The sequence below is a fragment of the Phoenix dactylifera genome, chromosome 1 (genome assembly GCF_009389715.1).
Source record: "Phoenix dactylifera cultivar Barhee BC4 chromosome 1, palm_55x_up_171113_PBpolish2nd_filt_p, whole genome shotgun sequence".
Classification (NCBI taxonomy): Eukaryota; Viridiplantae; Streptophyta; class Magnoliopsida; order Arecales; family Arecaceae; genus Phoenix; species Phoenix dactylifera.
This window is the reverse complement of record NC_052392.1, coordinates 37,342,865-37,365,987: the sequence shown is the minus strand read 5'-3', so window position 1 is coordinate 37,365,987 and position 23,123 is coordinate 37,342,865. Positions and strand designations below refer to the sequence as shown.

The window sequence follows — 23,123 nt, the reverse complement described above, 5'->3', positions numbered from 1 at the left end:
TCTTTATATCTGAATTTTACTTTTACAAGTCCCATTTTTTTGGATTGGGCCTTGATGCATGGGCCATATTGGTATCTCTTGCCTTTTCTTTTCTTTTGTTATTTTTCCCTCCTCTCCTTTGTTTTTTTGTTTTTTTTCTTTTCTTGATGTTTTCTTCTCCCTTACTTTCGTACTCATTTTATTTGTAATGAAATATTTGTTTGGGGTCCTTTTCTTCTGCTTTGCTAAGAAAAAAAAAGACAAGGACACCAATGAGGCGCTCATGCCATTTGATCGCACTTAGTTCCAAGTTCGACCTTCCTATTCTTTATGCTCGGTTCAGTCCATAAGCCGACAAGGAAGTAAATGATCCGACTTTTGCTCCAATCTTCCTTTTGACAGTGTTCTAAATCTGCTTAGAAGAATGAAGGAAAATGTGGTTACTTATCTTCTCGATAGTCACAAATTAAGGATGCAACCTCTTACCATATACTTACGTTTCTTTGCCATCATTTTCTTTGTATTGAACCTATGTTAAGTGGGCCCAAAATTTTTTCGTAGGTGTTCCATCATAGTTTGACAAATTTGAAGAGAAAAAAAAAATGATCGGAGATTTGTAAGATTTGTGGCGGTAGCGGACGGTTGGGCCCACTATGGACTGGGTGGAGCTCATTATACGAACCGATCTGATTTTGATATTTATTTAGTGATAGCTATATTTTTGTACTCTATTTTTTTTATTATAGTAAAACTTATGCCGAACCATATTTGTACATGCTGTGCTTATTTTTCTCTCTCTATTTTTTTCTTTTCTTTTCGAATTTTTTCATTTCTCTTTATTTTGAGCCTCTAAGTATTCTGTTTCATCAAGATCTGTTTTAGCAAGAAACGAAATTGGTGGAGAAAACTATTGAAGAATTTAATGCTAGTTGTCGATTTTTTTTTTTAGAAATTCAAGTTTCCATTAAACTATAATTCAACATGAGAACCATGCGAATGAACCAAGTGGGGATGCTTCTGAACAAAGGGCTCGGTCCTCATGCCGTGTAAGGACCGGCAGGTCGCCTTCCGCAACCATAAAGAGAGTGCGGGGCAAAAAAAAAATAAAAAAATAAGAAATTATTTTTCATCCCTCTAAAGACTCCAGTATCACAATAAATTTCCGTTGACTAGTCTTATAACAACCCGTCCAATAATTTTAGTAAATTTAATTTCCGTTCCTTTAGAATATTTTTATGAGACGAAAATACCCCTCCTTATAAGTATTCAGTTTCTTCTCCCCGAACCGAAACTCACCTTCTTCTTCCCCCATTACGCCTTCCTGTCCCCCACCACGGCCGACGACCGCTCCCCCATCCACCGCCTACCAGATCTCTGACCTTCAGGCCAAGTGCGACTCCCTCTCCGCCGCCGTCTCCGCCGCTGCCTCCCTTGCCCTCGACCTCCACCGGCGCTTATTCCCCACCATCGCCGCCCGCGAGAGGATCCGGAGGAGAAAGGGTTTCGGCCGCGCAAGAAGGCGTGGAGAGCACAAGAAGCCTATCACACAATGTTCTCACTAGTTCAGAGCTTGGTCGAGCCATATTCTCTTCTCGCTTTCCTCTCGTTCTTCCCCTTCCTTCTGCTCATAAAACGAGCCCTGTCAAAAAGGACTCGGCTCCCACCTTCACCACTCAGGCTTCCATTCATTGGGAACCTGCACCAGCTGGGCTCTCTCCCTCATCGCTCTCTTGGGGATCTCTCCAAGAAGCATGGACCACTCATGCTTCTCCATCTGGGTCAGGCACCGACCCTCGTGGTTTCATCCGCAGAGATGGCCCGAGAGATCATGAGAACTCATGATCATATCTTTTCCACTAGGCCTTCTCTGAAGGTCGCCAGGGTCATGCTCTATGAATCCATGGACCTGGCTTTTGCACCATACGGTGAGTACTGGAGGCACCTGAGGAAGCTCTGTACCGTCCACCTCCTGAGTGCTAAAAGGGTGCGCTCTTTTGAGCTCGTGAGAGAGGAGGAAGTTGCCTTTATGCTACTGAAGATTTCCAGAGCTGTTACATCAACAGGCATGGTGGACATGAGCGAGGTGTTAAATTTCTTCGCAAATGATATGCTCTGTAGAGTTGTTTCAGGGAAGTTCTTCAGAGGAGAAGGACGCAATGAATTGTTCCGGGAGCTAATCGAGGCCAATTCCTCTCTACTTGGGAGATTCCATGTGGAGGACTACTTTCCATTCCGTCCATGGCTGGATGCGTTATTCGGGTTGAGCACGAAAGCCCGCAGGAACTTTACAAGATGGGATGGTCTCCTCGACGAGGTAGTCAGGGACCATGGCGATCGTGTTAGCAATATATCTCCTAACTAAATAAATAAATCTATAAATTCAATTAATAAAAAAAAAAATCTTAAAGGAAATAATATACATGCATATCATTCGGCATCCAAATAATTCTATTTTAATACAAAATAAATCTATTCTAGCACAAAGTAAATCTATGCATTTAATAAGTTTATATCATAGAATTTCAAATCCTACCAATCTACTAATATTAAATTAAAAATAAAGGTAGAAGAAAGTAGCCTGATTGAAAGCAGGTCGAAGCGCGTAGACGCTGTCCCAAAGAAGTATTTGCCCCCACGTACGGGTCACCCGGCAATCCTTCTCGGAGATACGACGACCCTACAACCTCTTCTTCGGCACGTCTCGGAAGAAGTCAAAGCGAACCCGATCGAACTTGCAGATCCAGCAAAGAACGGAATGAAAAGAACTAAATAAACTGAATAAAAATGTAAAAATAAAATTTGGAAGTAGCTAAGAGGGAGAAGAATTTTTTCAGAATTTTTTCACTATTTTTCTGAAATTTTTCGTGCTTCCAAAGAGATGAAATCAAGGGGTTTAAATAGGGGTTTTTACAGGGGCCGTTTGGTCATTTGCGGACGCGTTTTCAAACGCGTCCGTTTTCAAATGCGTAACGCCCGCTGGGCGTTACCTTTTTCTCAAACGCGCACGCGGCCCGAGATTTTGGCCGCGTGCGCATTTAAGTTTTTTTTTTTCAACAATCCCCCACAAAAAAAAACTTAAATAATTTTAAAATCAAAATAAAATGCTGGATATCTTATATTATGTAATAGGTGTAGGTACCTTTCGGTTTGAACCTTCACTTAGTGACAATTGATTACATCTGTGGAGCCAAGGTGGTCTTAACCTTGAACCTCGGTCCATGGCTCAGATTAAATCAACAACACACATAATATAGCCCGATCTGGGTTCTAAGCGGATTGCGCTATTATGGCCATGCGCAGGTATCTATCATGTGCTTTTTAGGGAATCGCCCATTTCCCATAATCGCGGCCTCACGATTGCACATATAGGTGAGTCCTAATAAGGAAGCTAGCAAGGAAGCTCCTGCCTCTTGGGTCTCGGACTCATTAAGAATTATACAAACGAACTCATCCTACCGCTTGCTTTTATGAGCACTAGCGCCATAGGGATGAGGAAAACATGAAATAGTGCTCCTCTTAGTCACACTCCGGTTTGTTTCTACCCATTGAACCTTTTAAGGTTGGGTTCCCACCGTGGTGATCTATCTTTATGGGCTAAGCCCCATCCCCCTCGACGACTCTAGAACCACTGTTCTAGATAAACCTTTTGTAAGCTGATCAGCCAAATTATTTTCTAATTTTACAAAATTCAAGGCAATAACATTATTTTTCAATTTATATCTCAATGATTTATGACGTACTTTTAAGTGCCTGTTCATTTTTACATTGGCATTTTCTTGGTTGCACTTATCTATTGCAGATTTACAGTCACAATGTAAGGAGACAGGTGGTAAAGGTGACTCATCTACAGGAAGGTCTATAAGTAGATCTCTGAGCCACTCAGCCTCAGTGCTAGTAGTGTCTAAAGCTAGTTCAGACTCCATGGTACTCCTAGATATTAAGGTTTGTTTGGTGGATTTCCAAGACACAGCAGCACCTCCTAGGAGAAAGACGTATCCTGTGGTGGATTTAACACTAAGGTATCGCTGATCCAGTTGGCATCACTATAGCCTTCTAGAACAGCAGGAAACCCACTAAAGTGCAAACTATAGGACTTGGTACCCTTAAGATACCTAAGAATTCTCTCTAATGCTGTCCAATGATCTCTATTTGGATTAACAGTATATCTACTAAGTCTATTTACAGCATATGCTATGTCTGGCCTAGTGTAGTTTGTTAGGAATCCTAGTGAGCCTATGATTTGAGCATATAGGCTTTGAAGGATAGGAGTTCCTAAGTTCTTCTTAAGATGTGTAGAGGGATCAAAGGGAGTAGAGACAGGCTGACAATCCGAATAATTAAATTTATTGAGTATCTTGTCAACATAATGACTTTGGGATAACTCAATTCCATTTGCACTTCTAATTATTTTGGTATTTAAAATTAAGTCAGCTTGTCCCAAGTCTTTCATATCAAACTTATGACTTAAAAATTGTTTTACTTCATCAATTATCTGAAGATCTGTCCCAAAGATCAGTATATCATCTACATAAAGGCACAAGATCACAAATTTGTGTCCAACTCTCTTATGATATACACATTCGTCTGTGCTATTGATTTCAAATCCAAATGTCATTATGGTTTCATCAAATTTCAAATGCCATTGCTTAGGTGCTTGTTTAAGACCATAAAGAGATCTGACTAGTCTGCAAACTTTATTTTCTTGGCCTGGGGTTTTAAATCCCTCTGGTTGGTCCATATAAATTTCTTCATTTAAGTCTCCATTTAGAAAAGCTGTCTTAACATCCATCTGATGAATCACTAATCTATGAATGGAGGCTAATGCTATAAGGACCCTAATAGTAGTTATCCTAGCTACAGGTGCATAAACATCAAAGAAATCTACCCCAGGTCTCTGAGTAAAGCCCTTGGCAACTAATCTAGCCTTAAATTTATCTACAGAGCCATCAGGCCTAAGTTTCTTCTTAAAGATCCATTTGCATCCTATTGTTTTACAACCAGGAGGAAGATCAGTCAATTCCCAAGTATGGTTTTGGATAATTGATTGCATCTCATTGTCCACAGCTTCTCTCCAAAAAGGTGAATCCAAAGATTTCATTGCGTCCTCAAAGGTAGTTGGAGAGTCTTCTATTAGGAAGGTATAAAAATCATCTCCAAATGTTTTCTCTATCCTGGATCTTTTACTCCTCCTAGGTTCTGCTTCTACTTCTATTGTTCTTGTCCTTATTCTACTAGAGCTACTAGCTATACCGCTATCTACTCTAGTCTTAAGTGGAAAGGTGTCTTCAAAATATGTTGCATCTCTGGCTTCTATGATAGTGTTGTTACTAATATCATTTATTTCTGAACTTATTACCAGAAATCTATTGGCATTACTATTGGCTGCATAACCTATGAATATGGCATCCACTGTTTTAGGGCCTATTTTCTTTCTCTTAAAATCAGGTATTTTTACTTTTGCCAAGCACCCCCACACTTTTAAATAGCTAAGATTAGGTTTTCTATGTTTCCAAACTTCATATGGGGTTAGATCATTATTTTTAGAGGGAATTCTATTAAGGATATAACAGGCTGAAACAAGAGCTTCCCCCCACAAATTTTCTGGTACTCCTGAGCTTATAAGCATGGAGTTCACCATATCCATTAAAGTCCTATTCTTCCTTTCTGCTACTCCATTTGATTGGGGAGAATAGGGTGCAGTCACTTCATGAATGATTCCATGATCTTCACAGAATTGAGTTATGTCATTTGATGTATATTCACCTCCCCGATCTGATCTAAGAATTTTAATTTTCTTTTCCTGTTGGTTCTCAGCTTCAATCTTAAAAATTTTAAATTTGCTGAGCACCTCATCCTTGGTTTTAATTAGGTAGATGTAACAGAACTTCGATAGATCATCTATAAATGTTACAAAGTATCTGTTACCTCCCCTAGAAGTTCTACCAGAGTCACAAACATCACTATGAATCAACTCTAATAGATCAGAATCCCTATTAACAGATTTAAAAGGCTTCCTAGGGAGTTTGGCTTCTACACAAGTTTGACATTTCTCATGGTTCTTGAGATCACTTTTTGGTATTAGATTTAGGTTCATAAGTTGCTTAATTGAATTATAATTTACATGACCTAATCTACCATGCCAAATAGAAGGAGGCTCTATATTCATAATCAAAGGATTTTCATTTATTGAAGGAGCTATTACATTCAATTTGAACAATCCTTCACTAAGGAATCCTTTTCCAATAAACATAACACCATGAGAAATTACAACCTTATTGGACTCAAAGACAAGACGAAAGCCTTGCTGGACAAGCAAAGAACCACTAATGAGGTTTCTCCTAACAACTGGAACATGTTGGACGCCGTGCAGTGACAGGACTTTTCCAGAGGTAAGCTTTAAGTCCACACGTCCTACTCCTAACACACGTGCCTCCGAGCTGTTTGCCATGATCACAGCTCCTCCACTTGAGATCTGGTAAGAAGAAAACCAGGAACGATCCGAACAAATATGAATACCAGCTCCGGTATCAATCCACCAATCTAGTGCTTGTAAAGTCATGTTAACTTCAGGAGTGAAGGAAACAGACCTGAAAGCTGTCTCAGAGGAGCCAGCGCCGGAAGTCACCATGTTGACTTGAGCACTGGATGTGTGTGGACCCTTCTTCTTAGATTGAAGAGGTGCAGTCTTCTTATAGAAGCACTGTGGAGACAAATGGTTGGTCCGACCACACACATAACAGAAACGAGCACCACCTTCCTCTTTCTTCTTCTTCTGCTCCTGGGATTGAATAGGCTTCCCATTGTAGTGGTGGTTAGGGTTTCTAGGGTTGTAGGGTTTCTTCTTGAAATTCTTACGGAAGGGTCGGTTCTGATTTTTCTTAGGAGGAGCTTCTACATTATATGCATTATTTTTAGATCCAGTAGAGGTATTATTTCTGAGCCTATGCTGCTCTTCAATCCTAATGGAGTTTAAGACTTGGGTTAGGGTGAGAATTCCTTGGGTATGGCTCAGGGTCTTAGCAAAATCAGACCAGGAAGTAGGTAGTTTATCTATCAAACAGGCTACCTGGAATGATTCATCCAAATTGGTTCCATTAGCCCTAAGCTGGTGGATCAGGGTTTCAAATTCATGAATTTGGTCATTCATAGGCTTTGAGTCCACCATCCTAAACTTATTGAAATCGGAGGCCTTGAACCTCTTTACCCCAGCATCATCAAGACCATATTTGCTATCTAGGGTGTCCCAGAGTTCTTTGGCACTCTTGGCTGTGTAATAGATATCATACAGCCTCTCAGAAAGAGCACCTAGAATTCTATGGATACAATGATAATCTATCTCATCAGGTGTCCTAGAGGGTGTGCTAGTGGAGGCAGAATGTTCAGTGTTGGAAGAGGTAGTTGGGTTGGACCCGTTATCAACTTCGATCGTACTTTCACCTATGGCTGAGATTAACCCTAATGTGGTGAGCCAGAACCGCATTTGGTTCTGCCACCTCCTAAAGTTATGGCCATCAAATTTTTCAGGTTTGGCACTAAGATGGTCACTAGTGTTTGAGGCCATAGGATCAGGGTTACAGAATAGTGACAGAAACCTGATTGAAATCAAAAAAATCTATGTCAAAAGATTGCAGTAATATTTATATTGAACTTTGGATGTCTAATTGATATATCCAAAAAACTAATAGCCAGATCAGCTCCAGATCGGTGGTGGAGTACTAGGCTCACTTAAGTACCAGCCTTTCTTAGGCACGTATGCCTTTTTGACAAGCTTTTCTTAGACACTATTAGTTAGTGGATATAATCACTAGAAATCACACAAATTCAATATTTAAAATAACCTAAATGCAAATTTAAATTAGATATTGTGGATTAACTAATTTCAAAATTTTTCGTTTGAATTTTCCGAATTAGCAATGATTGATTACTAATTTAGTAGTAGCAAATCAATTATTTTAATTGAGATCTAAAATATCAATTTAATGAATTATATGTTAGATTTGAATTATTGCCTTATTGAAATAATTGATTACTAATTTTATGGCAAATCAATTATTGTAATTAAGATCTAAAAATGTCAATTCAGGCGAATTAAAATATTTATTCCTTTATTAGAATAATTTATTGAGATCTAATAAGTCAATTCAATAGATTAACTATTATGTATCAACCAATTTCCGAATTTCCCGTTTGAATGGGATCTGGAAATTACTCCTTGAGAAGTCCAAATGGAGGTATAATAAACCTCTTGGAGGTTAACCAAATTATTAACTCTTTAGAATAATTTATTATTGATGATGTGCTAGCAAAAACAATTATTGCAATTAAAATCTAATATGCCACAATTGTAATAAAGAATTTAATTAATTATATATTACTAACAAAAATAAATACTTCTTTGGATTGTTAGCAATATATCTCCTAACTAAATAAATAAATCTATAAATTCAATTAATAAAAAAAAAATCTTAAAGGAAATAATATACATGCATATCATTCGGCATCCAAATAATTCTATTTTAATACAAAATAAATCTATTCTAGCACAAAGTAAATCTATGCATTTAATAAGTTTATATCATAGAATTTCAAATCCTACCAATCTACTAATATTAAATTAAAAATAAAGGTAGAAGAAAGTAGCCTGATTGAAAGCAGGTCGAAGCGCGTAGACGCTGTCCCAAAGAAGTATTTGCCCCCACGTACGGGTCACCCGGCAATCCTTCTCGGAGATACGACGACCCTACAACCTCTTCTTCGGCACGTCTCGGAAGAAGTCAAAGCGAACCCGATCGAACTTGCAGATCCAGCAAAGAACGGAATAAAAAGAACTAAATAAACTGAATAAAAATGTAAAAATAAAATTTGGAAGTAGCTAAGAGGGAGAAGAATTTTTTCAGAATTTTTTTACTATTTTTTTGAAATTTTTCGTGCTTCCAAAGAGATGAAATCAAGGGGTTTAAATAGGGGTTTTTACAGTGGCCGTTTGGTCATTTGCGGACGCGTTTTCAAACGCGTCCGTTTTCAAATGCGTAACGCCCGCTGGGCGTTACCTTTTTCTCAAACGCGCACGCGGCCCGAGATTTTGGCCGCGTGCGCATTTAAGTTTTTTTTTTTTCAACAGATCGGTTGAAGGAAGAAGGGCACGAGAATGACTTCGTAGACGTACTGCTCTCTCTTCAGAAGGATCCCAACTTGGAGTTCGCCATTAGAGAAGAGCACATAAAAGCACTCTTGCTGGTAAGCTGCCGGGTCCAAATTTCTTCTATTTTCTCAATTTGTTTCTCAAGGCTTCTAGAGTACTTTGGGACATTTAAAATTTCTCCCTTTGAAAAAAAAAATGAAACTAGAATGCTAAAACTAATGAGCACTGCAATGATGGCACCCAACTAAAGAAATCTCTATCAAAGATTGTGTCCCGTAGTGAAGGCCACCAGGCAAGTGGCCACCCATTAGCTTAATGACTTACTTTTGGCTTGTTAAGAAAAGCTAAACATGATTAATTACTTTAATACGTGTTTAATCATATCATGCTGTGATGCAAGTAAGCACTTGATGAACCAGGCAAGTGCCCAGACTTGACGAGCAGTGAAAAATGAGAAAACATAGGGCATTTGCACTAATGGTTACCAAGTATACTAATGATTATGGTCCAACAAAGGAGAGATTATTACATGTGCTGCCACTAATGGTTGTGTTACCAAAATCTTGCAAATAGTTTCTTGAATTGTAGGTGCTGCCAACATTAGCAGGACATTGTTGTTGTTGGTTCTTATTAGCTTTAATCCATGCTCACTTTCCTTGAATGCTTTGTCCAGGATATGTTCGCTGCAGGTACCAATACATCCTATCAAACCCTAGAATGGGCCATGGCAGAGCTTGTTCGAAACTCAGAAGTCATGAAGAAACTACAAGATGAGGTAAGAGGGATAGCCAGTGGAAGAGGCATGGTGAGAGAGAAGGAATTGAACAAGATGGTCTACTTAAAAGCCGTCCTGAAGGAAGTCCTGCGGTTGCACCCTGCGGCTCCATTGTTGCTACCACGAGAAGCAATGGAGGATTGCCAAATCCAAGGCTATGATATTGCCAAGAGAACAAGAGTCATCGTCAACTGTTGGGCAATTAACAGGGATCCGAAATCTTGGGAAGCCCCAGAGGAATTCCATCCTGAGAGGTTTTTGGGCAGTCCAGTAGACTTCAAAGGGAACGATTTCCAATTTATTCCATTTGGAGCAGGTCGAAGAATTTGTCCAGGAATGCACTTTGCGACTTCTACTGTGGAGCTTGCCCTGGCAAACCTTGTGCATCAGTTCGATTGGGAGCTACCCTCATGGTGCGGCAAGAGAGGAATTGGACATGAAAGAGGCTCCGGGACTAACAATTAGAAAGAAACAAAGACTGCGTCTTGTTGCCTACACCTTGTTTCCATCAGGATTCTTGACTCGTATTAGTTCTTCCATATCCAAATCCTAATATTTCACATCATTTCTTTGAAATGATTGGGGACTCCGTCTGCATATCTTCTAATGTAATAACGTGGGTTGGTATGGTAGCAGCATGTTTGGAACAAATGCGCAAAGTTGAAAGAGAGCTAGCAGGCTTGCATTAGAAGACTCAAACATGTTGTTTGTAAGCATAACATTGTTGCTGGTATTAAGTCGATTATCTCCATATGAGAGTGATGCTATATATATATACAAGATTTTTGAATAAAGTTATGGAAGTGAGGGTGTGTACGTAGTAGAGCTTCAAGCTTTTCTTTCTTCTGTTTATCTTCCAGAAAATTATGAAATGAGTATAGGGATGTCATAAATATAAGGCAGAGCCTACTTTTCCGCATAGGAGGGGAAAAACAGCTTAGAGCTGGGCATGCCCAGTTGCCACCTTGTTTTATGTAGGACTGTCTACGGACCAAGCTGCTCGGGCTCGACTCGAACCCGGCTCGGTAAAAGTCCGGCTCGAGCTCGGCTCGTTAGTCAAATGAGCCCGAGCCCAAAATGAGGCCTGTTTAAATCCAAGCCTGAGCCCGAGCAACTCACGAGCCTAAATGAGGGACTCAGTCCAATTAACAATTTAATTGGATCCAAATTAAATTTAGACTCAACCTAATTAAATTTTATTTGGCTTAATCAATTTAAATCCCAATCTGATTGAACCCAGTTGGATTTAGATCAGACCCAACTCGGGCTAACCCAAATCCATTTAATTTCTTTAAATCAAATTGGATTGGTTCGAATTCGGCTATGCTCTGTAATTTGCCTGAGAGCTCTCAAGAATTTCTCCAACCAAAATATAAACTTTGCTTAGCCTTTGAAACCCAGACAGCTAAAAGGCTGGTCCATTTGCCTCATAATATATCTGTGAAACTCTTCACCAAGCCCGTATAAGAAAAAACTGAAGTCATGGATAAGAATATGAGAAACTTCATTCAAGCCAATTATAAGCAATTATGAAGTTTCTCTACAAATTTTAGAAGCTCATGTTAGAAAAAATATTGGACATCTCGACCTCAAGCCAGACTTATGCCCTAGGCCCCAGACATCAACCGAGGAGAACGACCTCGGTCCTAGTCGAGTAGCCGACCAACCGAAATGAGTGACTTCGACTCTTGCGAGAAGCCATTAGCTAAGGAAAACAATCAACATGTATCGACAAGGACTGTCATCCTAATAATCGACAGCTCTAGTGGCCTGCAGTTGTGGCGGCACCACGGCCTGTGCCCCAACATCGCTTTTCGCCGCCCACACAAACTGGCACTCATGCCTCGGTTGTACTACCGATTGTTGTCTGACCTTTATTGCACGCCACGTCAGGCCAAGTAACGACAAAATGAGCTCCTATATATAAAGGGGCAGCTCGAGAGACCTTAAGTATTCACGTAATATTATTTATAGAGTCTACATTTTGCTGAAATTCTCTTAATTCCACACTATTGTCTCTCTATTCTGACTTAGGCATCGGAGAGTTTTCCATCAGAAACTCTTCGGCAAGCAGACCGTCCTACTGTGCCTATAGCTAATAAGCAATTCGACTAGTTCATTCAGCAAGTGCAGACGTTAGTTGCGATAGTCCAAGGCTTGCAGCAGGCAGCGGTGCAACCAGAGCCAGTCCAGATAAAATCCGGTTGGCCCAGTTACCACTCTCGATCGCTAGCACACGGCATGCGCCTAGTCAGCCACCGCTCCCAACGCCAAGATTTGGAGTGGTATCACCAGAGCCAGCGAACTCTACGGAGCAGTCTCGGTCAGAGTGAGAAATGACATACTCCAAGCCCCCATTCCGGTGAGGACTCCATCAAGAGCTAGTCGCTTGTTCGCCTTATGGAGCCTTTGTCCGGGTAGGATGCCGACCTCAATCGGAGAATCGAGAAAAGGGGCCAGCAGATTCGGGCCCTTAAGGAATAAGCTCTAGGGGCGAATAACAATCTCAACTTCTCCTCAAAGCCCTCCTTTTGCGTGGCAGATCATGGAGGAATCGATTCTAACTCAGTTTAAGATGCCCCAAGTAGAGCCGTACGATAGCACCTCAGATTTTCTAGACAACTTTAAGAGCTTCAAGGCTCTTATGATGCTGCATGGAGACACCGACATCGTGTTTTACAAGGAGTTCTCCGCAACCTTTTGCAAGGTGGCTCGGTTCTGGTTCTTCAGACTTTGGCCCAATTCTGTCCACTCCTTTGAGCAGCTCGTCCGTCTCTTCGCGACACACTTCATCTCCAGCCGAAGATGGCACTGCGACTCGGACATGTTACTCTATATCAAGCAGAAGGAGAAAGAGTTCTTAGAGACTATGCTAGCCGCTTAAATGTGGTGACACTGGAGTCCACGACCTAGATCAATCAGTCGCAATGTCAGTGATGAAGAGCAGCATGCGGTTGTCGAGCTTCCTCTTCCCCCTGAAAAAGTGCTTCCTCGTCGACTTTGTCGGAATGCTGGCGCGGGTTGACAAGAACGTTTACACGGAGGAAGCCATGGCCTCATGATGCGAGTTTGCTAGAGGAAGATCCCGAGGGGGAAAGGGGGGATGCGAGGAGCGAAGAGAGCCGAGGAGTATCTCACCTCGCGCTAGAAGGGCTTGCAATGGCCTAAGATCCCTTCTTAAAAGTTTGGAAAGTACACTTGTCTCACTGCCCCAAGGGCCTAGATCCTTATAGAAATTAAAGGCCGAGGCTATTTGCACCCTCCGCATCTGATGAAGGGCTTGATGGCCAAAAGAGGTCAGAAGAAGTAATGTCGCTTCCACCAGGACCGCGACCATGACACCCAGGAGTGTGTTCAGCTCAAAGACAAAATCGAAGCACTCATTCGGTGCAGGCAGCTTGACCAATACAGGCATCATCGGTAGGACGGAGAAACACCCGCTCCGGCCTTTGATCCACCACCTCTCAAGCCGATCGACACTCGTCCGACAACGGGCGTCATCAACACCATCGCTGGTAGACCTGCCAAGGCCCCAAGCGCATCAGATAACCAAGCTCCTCAAAAGAATGACCATCGAGCAACCATGGATCCTGCATGTGGGTGGGTCGTCGGGCACGAGAGACAGTTGGATCGGTCCCATACTCACTGGCCCTGACAGAGTAATTATGGGGTATGCTCTCTGGTTAAAATTCTCTGCCTCAAACAATGAAACTCGGCATGAGGTGCTCATCACCAGACTCAAGCCTTCAAAGGAGTTTGGAATCCAGCAGCTAAAGATCTTCAACGTACAGGTTGCAACATGTCGGTGATATCCCAATCCTATAGGCTTGGAACTCCGACAACCCTCGAACTTATTATCAGTAAGATCCATTGTATCCTAAACTTCTCTCTAATAAAAAATATTCTTGTCATATTTTTGTTTTACAGATTGGATGACTGCGACAAATGTATTCGACTTGGGTCACTCTGGGGATGTTTGGGCCCCAACAAAGGAGACACCTCGAGGACGCCTGGAGCCTCTTTAAGACTGGCCCCCAGGCTGAAGGCTTAGCTTGCCACTCGACCTCCTCAAGTCATAAATGGCCCAAGCGAAAGACCGGCCCCTACATTGAAGGCTTGGCTTGCCACTTGATCTCCCTAGGTTGTAAATGGCCCAAGTAAAAGACTAGCCCCCGACCGAAGGCCTGGCTTGCCACTCAACCTCCTCAAATCGTAAATGCCCCAAACAAAAGATCGGACCCTAGGCCTAAGGCTTGGCTTGCCACTCGATCTCTCGAGGTCGTAAATGGCCCAAGCAGAAGACTGCCCCCGCGCCAAAGGCTTGGCTTGCCACTCAACCTTCTGATCATAAATGGCCTAAGTAGAAGACCGTCCCCCACACCGAATGCTTGGCTTGCCACGCGACCTCCTCAATTATAAAAGGCCCAAACAGAAGGCCACCCCTAGCGCCGAAGGCTTGGCTTGCCACTCGATCTCCTCAAGTCATAAAAGGCCCAAGCAGAAGGCCGCCCCATGCGCCAAAGGCTTGGCTTGCCACTCCACCTCCCGAGGTCATAAATAGCCCAAGTAGAAGATTGGTTCCGTACCGAATGCTTGGCTTGCCACTTGATCTTCTCAGGTCGTAAATGGCCCAAGCAAAAGGCTGCCTCCAGTGCCGAAGGCTTGGCTCGCCACTCGACCTCCTCAGGTCATAAATGGCCCAAGTAGAAGACCGATCCATGTGTCGAAGGCTTGGCTTGCCCCCCCAACCTCTCCAGGTCGTAAATGGCCCAAGTAGAAGACCGGCCTCTACACCGAAGGCTTAGCTTGCCATTCGACCTTCTCAGATCGTAAATGGCCTCTCAGCCAGACAGGCGTACTCCTTGGCGACCTCCGCTCTCACTCTATATTCCGTGATGCTCCTTGAGGGTATCTTGAACCTATTGTGCAAGCAACCAACCTTGATGGCGTGCTAAAAAGAAGAGGAGTGTTTAGTTGCCGAGGAAAATGACTTAATTAAGATTTATGAAACCTACCCGAATGATTGAGCGAAGGATGGGTCAAGAAATTTAGTGGGGTCGAGGGAGCGTATGAGCTCTTGGTCGGCTCGGAGTTGTATAACTTGGACTAACTCCCTCATCACTTCTGAAGACTCCAGAGCCGAGTCGGACTCCTCGACCATCCATTCTGAAGGCTGAGGGGCCCCCTCGGCCAAAGTAGACAGGCTCGAATCTAATCGAACCAAGGTGCGAACCTTGGAAGATGGTTAGCATGGGGGAGTGACGGCCCCCATTGGAGTGGGCCATCTAGACAGCCGGACGACTTCTACCACGAGATTGAGTTCAACAATCTCATCTTGAGGTACGGGCACCCTAGAGGAAACTCCAGGAATAAAATTCTCAGCGTCAACCTCGATGGTGGTCTTGGCAGCATGGGCCAAAGGGGATTCCCTCCTTCGACTTTCTCCTCTGAGAGGCGTCACCCTCGGCGGCTACAGTCCATCTCTTCTTCATCTTTCTTCTCTCGTGATTCAGCACGAGATCGGTCTTCATGGCGGCAAGAAGTGGAAAGCCAAGGACAAAGTTAGTCCACAACATTGAGGTGAGAAGACAAGAAAGGTCGAGCAGCCAAAGGAGCAAGTACCCACAAAAATGGAGGAGCGCAGGGGATGCTGAAGTCGAAATGAAAGACTTCGCCAGAGCACCACCCAGGAGCTTGGACACTCAAGTACTCCGACGAAGGAGCAAGCACAACAAGGAGTGGAGGCTGAAGGGTGGGGACGCCCTTATATAGAGTTGCGAGCAGCCTCGATCAAAGCATCGGTTTGACTACTAGAACAGATTATGCCACGTGTGAGCTTGGGGTATGGCATAGGCGATTCGTCGGATCGTTGTTTTAATGACGCCTTGAGGAAGACTCGGCGATGATGGCACCTTAGGACAATCCGAATACAATGACGCCTCGAGAAGGCAGATCAACGCATTATTGCCCATGATGAAAGTCTCGCCCTCGATCAACGTGGCCACCTGACTTTTGTTGCCTAAACCGAAAGGCAGTTTGACCTCAAAATTGGAGGCCAAATGTTGAAGAAAATATTGGACATCTCGACTTTGAGCTAGACTTGCCCCCTCGACCTTGGACGTCAACCTAGGACAACGACTTCGGCCCAGCCGAGTAGCCGACCAACTGAAGTAAGCAAGAAGCCATCAGCCGAGGAGAACAATCAACATATACCGACAAGGACTGATAGTCCTAATAGTCGATAACTCTGGCAGCCTGCAGTCACGGCAACACCACAGTCTATGCCCCACCGACGCTGCCCATCGCCCATGCGGATCGACAATTATGCTTCGACCGTACTACCATCCGTTATCTGATCATTATTGCACGCCACATCAAACTAGGTAACGATAAAATGAGCACTTCTGTATAAAAAGGGTATCAAGGGGGCCTCAGGTACGCATACAATATTATTTATAGAAACCACATTCTTCTGAAATTCTCTTTTTTCTACATTGTTGCTTTTTGATTCTAACTTAGATATTAGAGCATCCCAAACTCTTCGACAAATAAGTTTTATACAAACTGTATATATATATATATATATATATATATATATATATATATATATATATATATATATATATATATATATATATAAAATCTCTCACTTATCTCTCGATCAATTTGCTTAATTCATTTCCCACCGATTTTAAGATCGTTTGTGCTCCACACCGACCTCAGCTCAATTGTGGTTAGGGCTGTTAATGAGCCGAGCTGCTCGAACTCGGCTCGGTAGTCAAACAAGTCTGAGCCCGAGCCCAATATGAGCCTCGTTTACACTCGAGCCCGAGCAGCTCACGAGCCCAAACGAGCTCTAGTCTTACACTGAAAAATCTTATTTTAGCACCATAATTTATAAAAATCTAATCACATAGAGAAAAATAACTTGTTATCGAGACCGAGCCTGAGCTCGAGCCCGAGCTCGGGCTCGTTCTAGAGCTCGTAATTGAAACGACTTTACGAGCTCAAGTCCGAGCCTTTGCTTTGCCAAGCAAGTCCGAGCTCGAGTCTAAAATAGAGCTCGTTACCGAGTTCGAGCCCGAGCTCGAGCTTGAGCTTCTGTGAAACGAGCCGAGCTGAGCTCTTTCATGTTCGGATTCAGCTCGGCTCATTGACAACCCTAATTGTGGTGGCAATAGCCCCCTGATCCTGTCCATTTTCTAAGGCAGCCTCAGTGGGGATGATGCAAAGGCAAAGGACCGTATGCCAACTTTCAACAAATTTAAATCGAACCGTGAAAGAAACCATCATTGCAGTGTATGAAAGAAATCACCGGAAAAGCAGAAGTTGAAGAGCAGGTCCATGACTGCATACCCATCTCTCCTTCCAATGCGTCAGCACCAATCAATCAACATCACCTAACAAACCTTTCTCCTTCCTCTCTCTCTCTCTCTCTCTCTCTTCCTGTGATGCACTTGGTCACCCTTCGCATATTCTCTTCAGTTTCATCTAAAAAAAAGCATATTCTCTTCAGATTTTTTTGCCCTTTTCCGGATCAATCTCCCTAAGGATGTTGAACTGGCCTAAACATTAGAGAAAAAAAAAAATTTAATTCATAAATTTTTTTATCTCACTAAAATATATTTTTTAAGTAAACAATGCTCGAAGATATTATATATGAGAAAGTGATTTTATCATATTTAGTTATGATATAAAAATAATACTTTCTAGCTTACATTTAATTGAGTACGTATATTTTTTAAAAATATATAAAATATATTTTATATTTTTAATAAATTGATTAAAAAATACATAAGTCAGTAGTATTAAAAATATTTTCAGGAAGAAAAATTTTTTCCTTGATTTCCGACCCATGAAAAAAAAAGGATTTTCCATATCTGATAATTTTTTATTTTCTATAGAACATTTAAAGTTTATTTCTAAAACTAACCATTTTATTTTTTTCTTTAAAAACTCTAATTAAATATAAACTATTTTATTATTTTTTTGCGGATCATAATTTTCTTCTCCAAGTCTCTCCCTCCTCCCCTTTTATTTTCCACAACGAAATCAGTTCTAAAATTAAATCCCTTGTCTCTTTTCCATCCTTGTACTAATTATTGTCTTTATCTCTTAAGTAAGGGTGGCAGCCACATTAATGCCCCTTCTTTGCTGGATTTTGGAAAAAGCAAGCCTTTCGATGCCAAGAGGCCACCAAATCTTTCCAACCATCTTTATTTGGGATTCTCCAGCAGAGACAGAGGGATTAGTGGTCTATGTATGCAGTTTATGGGCCAGCTTTTTAGGTAATGGAAGATTCAAAAAGAACCCAATGGACTTGCAGGCCGTACTTAATTATTTAAAAGACAAAAAAGAAAAAGAGTGGACCAGCAGGCAGTGGCATTCCAAGGCTGTGACCTTTCTTTGTAGCTTGCAAGGACAGACTGCAAGCCTAAAAGCTAAAACCCTTTGAATCTCTAGTGAAAAATCCACATCAGATGCAGAGCCGTATTCCGTATCCAGAAGGAAAAAAATCTTCCATTCTATACCTTTCAGACGCTACGTTTACTCAGCAATTAGCTGAGAACCATTCAAACAAAAGCAACCTGGAAAGCTAGGAGTACAATCTCTCTCCAGTCAATTAATAAGTTTCAGAAATAAATAAACTCCCATAAAAGTTACCTAGCCTTCTTAAATAAACTCATTAAGAGATGGCCGCAGGTACATTTAAATATCTTACAACACATTAATAAAACCATTTTTTTTAAAATATTGAGCAATGTTCTGAAATAAGGGTCATAAACTGGTAAAAGACACCTCTATTTTGTCAGTTACTTACATCCTCTCTCCAATATTGTGAGAGGAAATCAATTTAGTCCTGTAGGTGTCATAAATACACACTGCCCTTTGTTTGACGATCCTTTGTATGTCCCTCTCTCTAGGTATGCTATAGAGAGAGACGACTATCACAAATAGAGGATGTCTATCCGAAAGATGAAAGCAATATGACAACGAACGAATAAGCATTTATATACTAAAAAATTAAGGGATAATGCCTGCAGCACCATTGAAAGAGAAATCTAAACAACCTCCTTACCTTTGTGGGTGGGTTTTCTTCTAATATTTAATGTTTTAATCAACAACAAACTTCATACAATAAATATAAGGCCTCAAACATAACGACAAGGGTCAATCGACCTCCACTTTTATACCAAAGAAAAAGAAAAAAATCCACCTCCATTCTCCACCGTGCAAGCACACAAGCTCACCACCGGATTGGGGGGCCCAACCGACACAGCTCTCTTTCTTGTCCGTCCCCTCCGTTTGTCCTCGTCCCCAATCCCCACCTCCCGTTCCACTCCACGCTTCCCACGCTCGCCATCAACCCAACAAGCATTCCGCGCTACCTTTTCCACCCGCCTCTTCCTCTTCGCACACGCGCAGACCCACACCGAAGTTGCTGGTGATGTTACTGAGCTGAGGGAACTCCAGCCTCTCAACTGCTATCGCAAAGTAGAAACGCACTTTGGAAAGAGAGAAAGGAGGAGATGAAGGTGGCGGTGGAGGTGGTGGACGCCGCCGAACTGATGCCAAAAGACGGGCAGGGCTCGGCGAACCCGTTCGTGGAGGTGGAGTTGGACGGCCAGCGCCATCGCACGCAGACCAAAGTCAAAGATCTCAACCCTTTCTGGAACGAAAAGTTTCTGTTCAACGTGTCTGATCCGTCGGATCTCTACAACCAGACCATCAACGTTTCTGTATACCACGACAGCCGCTTGCCCTCCGACGGCGGCGGAAGACATGGCCACCAACGCCAGTTCCTCGGACGCGTCCGCATCTCCGGCGCCTCCGTCGCCATCTCCCCAGCCGACGCCCCCGTCCAGCGCTTCCCCCTCGAGAAGCGCGGCCTCTTCTCCCACATCCGCGGCGACATCGGGCTCCGCGTCTACCTCCTCCCCGACTCCTCCGACCCCTTCCCCGCTGCGGCCGCCGCAGCCGCCGCCGTCCCCCCTTCTTCTGTTCCGACACCTAATCCGGCCGTCGACGGCGAGAGGGCCTACCACAAGAACAAGGAGAAAATGAAGAAGCCGGCGGCGGAGGAGCCGAGGGCGTTCTACTCCGTGGGCGCCGGAGGGGGTCTGGGGTACGAGTTCGCCCAGATGAAGCAGGCCATGGGGGGCGGCGCGGGGGAGAAACCGGCGGCGCCGATGGGTGGCGGCGTCGCGGTGAATGAGCGTTACGCGCGGGCGGAGCCGCCGCAGCCGGCGGTGATGAACGTCCGGGCCGTCCCTGGCGCCGCGCCGCCGCCGCGCCCCGGCGCCCCGGAGTTCGGGCTGGTGGAGACGTACCCGCCCATCGCCAGCCGCCTCGGGTACCGCGGCCGCGACAAGATGGCCTCCACCTACGACCTCGTCGAGCCGATGCAATTCCTCTACGTGAACGTCGTCAAGGCCCGGGACCTCCCCACCATGGACTTGACCGGCTCCCTCGACCCCTACGTCGAGGTCAAGCTCGGCAACTACAAAGGCACCACCAAATACCTGGAGAAGAACCAGAACCCCGTCTGGCGCCAGGTGTTCGCCTTTTCGAAAGATCGCCTCCAGGCCAATGTGTTAGAAGTCACCGTCAAAGACCACGATCTCGTGAAGGACGACTTCGTCGGAAGGATCCTCTTGGACCTCATCGACGTCCCCCTCCGGGTGCCGCCGGACAGTCCTCTCGCTCCGCAATGGTACAGGCTGGAGGACAAGAGCGGTAACAAGGTCATGAAAGGAGAGATCATGCTTGCTGTTTGGCTGGGGACGCAGGCCGACGAGACCTTCCCGGAGGCGTGGCACTCCGACGCCCACAACGTCGGCGTCGAGGGCCTGCAGCACACTCGCTCCAAGGTCTACTTCTCGCCGAAGCTCGTCTACCTCCGGGTGATTGTAGTCGAGGCTCAGGACCTTGTTCTGCTCGACAAGTCCCGGCAGCCGAGCGTGTGGCTCAAGCTCCAGCACGGCGGGCAATTGCGCCGCACCCGCCCGAACGCCTCGCTGAACCCGGTGTGGAACGAGGAGTTCATGTTCGTGGCGTCGGAGCCGTTCGACGAGCCGCTGGTGATCACCGTCGAGGACAAGGAGCCCCTCGGCCGGCTGGTGCTGCCGCTGTCGAACGCCGTCCAGCGCATCGACCCCAGCAAGCCCCCTGTGCTGCCCCGGTGGTTCAGTCTATCCAAGCCGAGCCCCTGGGGAGACGACGCTGGCACTGGCGAGAAGAAGAAGGAGCCCAAATTCGCCAGCAAGGTCTGCCTCTGGCTCTGCCTGGAAATGGGTTACCATGTGCTCGATGAATCCACTCATTACAGCAGCGACCTCCAGCCGGCGTCGAGGAACCTCCGGAAGCGGAGCATTGGGATACTGGAGCTCGGAATTCTCGACGCCCGGAATCTAATGCCGATGAAGGCCAAGGATGGCAAGCTCACCGATGCCTACTGCGTCGCCAAGTATGGCCCCAAATGGGTCAGAACTCGGACAATTCTCAACAGCCTCGCCCCTCGATGGCATGAGCAGTACACTTGGGAGGTCTTCGACCCTTGCACCGTCATCACCATCGCCGTCTTCGACAATTGCCACATTTCCAGCAACAAGGACGATGCCAAAGACCAGCGGATCGGCAAGGTCCGAATCCGGCTATCGACATTGGAGACCAATCGAGTTTATACTCATTACTATCCTCTGCTGGTCCTCCAGTCGTCGGGCCTCAAGAAGACCGGCGAGCTCCATTTGGCGGTGAGGTTCACCTGCACGGCGTGGGTCAACATGGTGACCCTCTACGGGAGGCCGCTGCTCCCGAAGATGCATTACGTCAAGCCCATTCCGGTTTTTCAACTGGACAACCTCCGGCACCAGGCAATGCAGATTGTCGCCGCCCGGCTTGGCCGTGCTGAGCCGCCACTCCGGCGAGAGGTGGTGGAGTACATGCTCGACGTGGGCTCGCACATGTGGAGCCTGCGGCGGAGCAAGGCCAATTTCTTCCGCATCTCTGCTCTCCTCTCTGGCCTCGGTGCCATCGGCCGATGGTTTGATGGGATTCGGAACTGGAGGAACCCCATCACCACAATACTAGTCCATGTCCTGTTTCTGATACTGGTCGGCTACCCAGAGTTGATCCTGCCGACAATTTTCCTCTACCTGTTCATGATTGGTTTATGGAACTACAGGCTCAGGCCGCGGCACCCGCCGCACATGGACACGAAGCTGTCCCATGCTGAATTCACACACCCAGACGAGCTCGACGAAGAGTTTGATACATTTCCGACGTCGAGGCCCCCCAACATTGTGAGGATGAGGTACGACCGGCTGAGGAGCGTGGCGGGGCGGGTGCAGACGGTGGTGGGGGACCTCGCGACGCAGGGGGAGCGGGCGCAGGCCCTACTCAGCTGGAGGGACCCAAGGGCGACCGCCATCTTCATCATGCTGTCGCTGATCGTGGCGATAATCCTCTACGTGACGCCATTTCAGGTGGTGGCGGTGCTCGTCGGGCTCTACCTGCTTCGCCACCCTAAGTTCAGGAGCAAGATGCCGTCGGTGCCATTCAATTTCTACAGGAGGTTGCCTGCTAAGTCTGATATGCTGCTCTGAGCTCGACGTGGTTGACATCAACGAATATAGGAGGGAATATGTGCATGAATGCATCTTTCTTCTATTAGCGTTTGATCACTATCTCTTAAATTGGATACGAATATACCTAAGAATAAGGTATCCAGGATTGTTTATAGATATAGATAGAGAGGAAGAGGTGTCGAGCATCTGCATGTCCTGAATAAACTAGTGTCATCCTTTTAGGTGGAAAGGTTGGATCCGAATGGGTATTGTTTTATGGGTTTCTTCCTTTCTTTTAGAGGAGTCGAGCTTTTGGCACATAGTAATCACTGTTTTTTTTTTTTTTTTTAGCCGATGGGATCATGTCTTGTGATAACAGCTGCAGATTTAGAAAGTGGATGAGAATCTGAAGGGATATGAGAATGTTGGACATGAGGGAAGCTTCTCTTCTGCAACCATGTAGTTTCTTGCTCATACTCTGTGGCGGAGAGGGCATTTTCCCCTGCAAATCTTTCTTCAAGAGGAGAATAAAGTGGTAGGGTGGATCGTGACGTTTTTTATAAGTTAAAGCCAAAATAACAGTAAAATAATTCACTCTGGAACGCTTGATGAGTGAGCAATCTTTTTATGATTCCAAGAGCATTCCTGTCAGTAGGCTAAT

General features: G+C 44.6%; 1 protein-coding gene and 1 pseudogene across 1 annotated transcript; both read left to right on the top strand.

Annotated features, from left to right (window-relative positions):
* Nucleotides 1–1,259: 1,259 nt before the first annotated feature.
* LOC103722228 lies at nucleotides 1,260–10,716 on the top strand (annotated as a pseudogene).
* Nucleotides 10,717–19,062: 8,346 nt separating this feature from the next.
* Nucleotides 19,063–22,897, top strand: LOC103702639 (FT-interacting protein 3-like). Its single transcript, XM_008785147.4, has one exon. It carries the CDS (start codon nucleotides 19,427–19,429, stop codon nucleotides 22,499–22,501), a length of 3,075 nt encoding a protein of 1,024 aa, XP_008783369.1. The 5' UTR covers nucleotides 19,063–19,426; the 3' UTR covers nucleotides 22,502–22,897.
* Nucleotides 22,898–23,123: the final 226 nt, after the last annotated feature.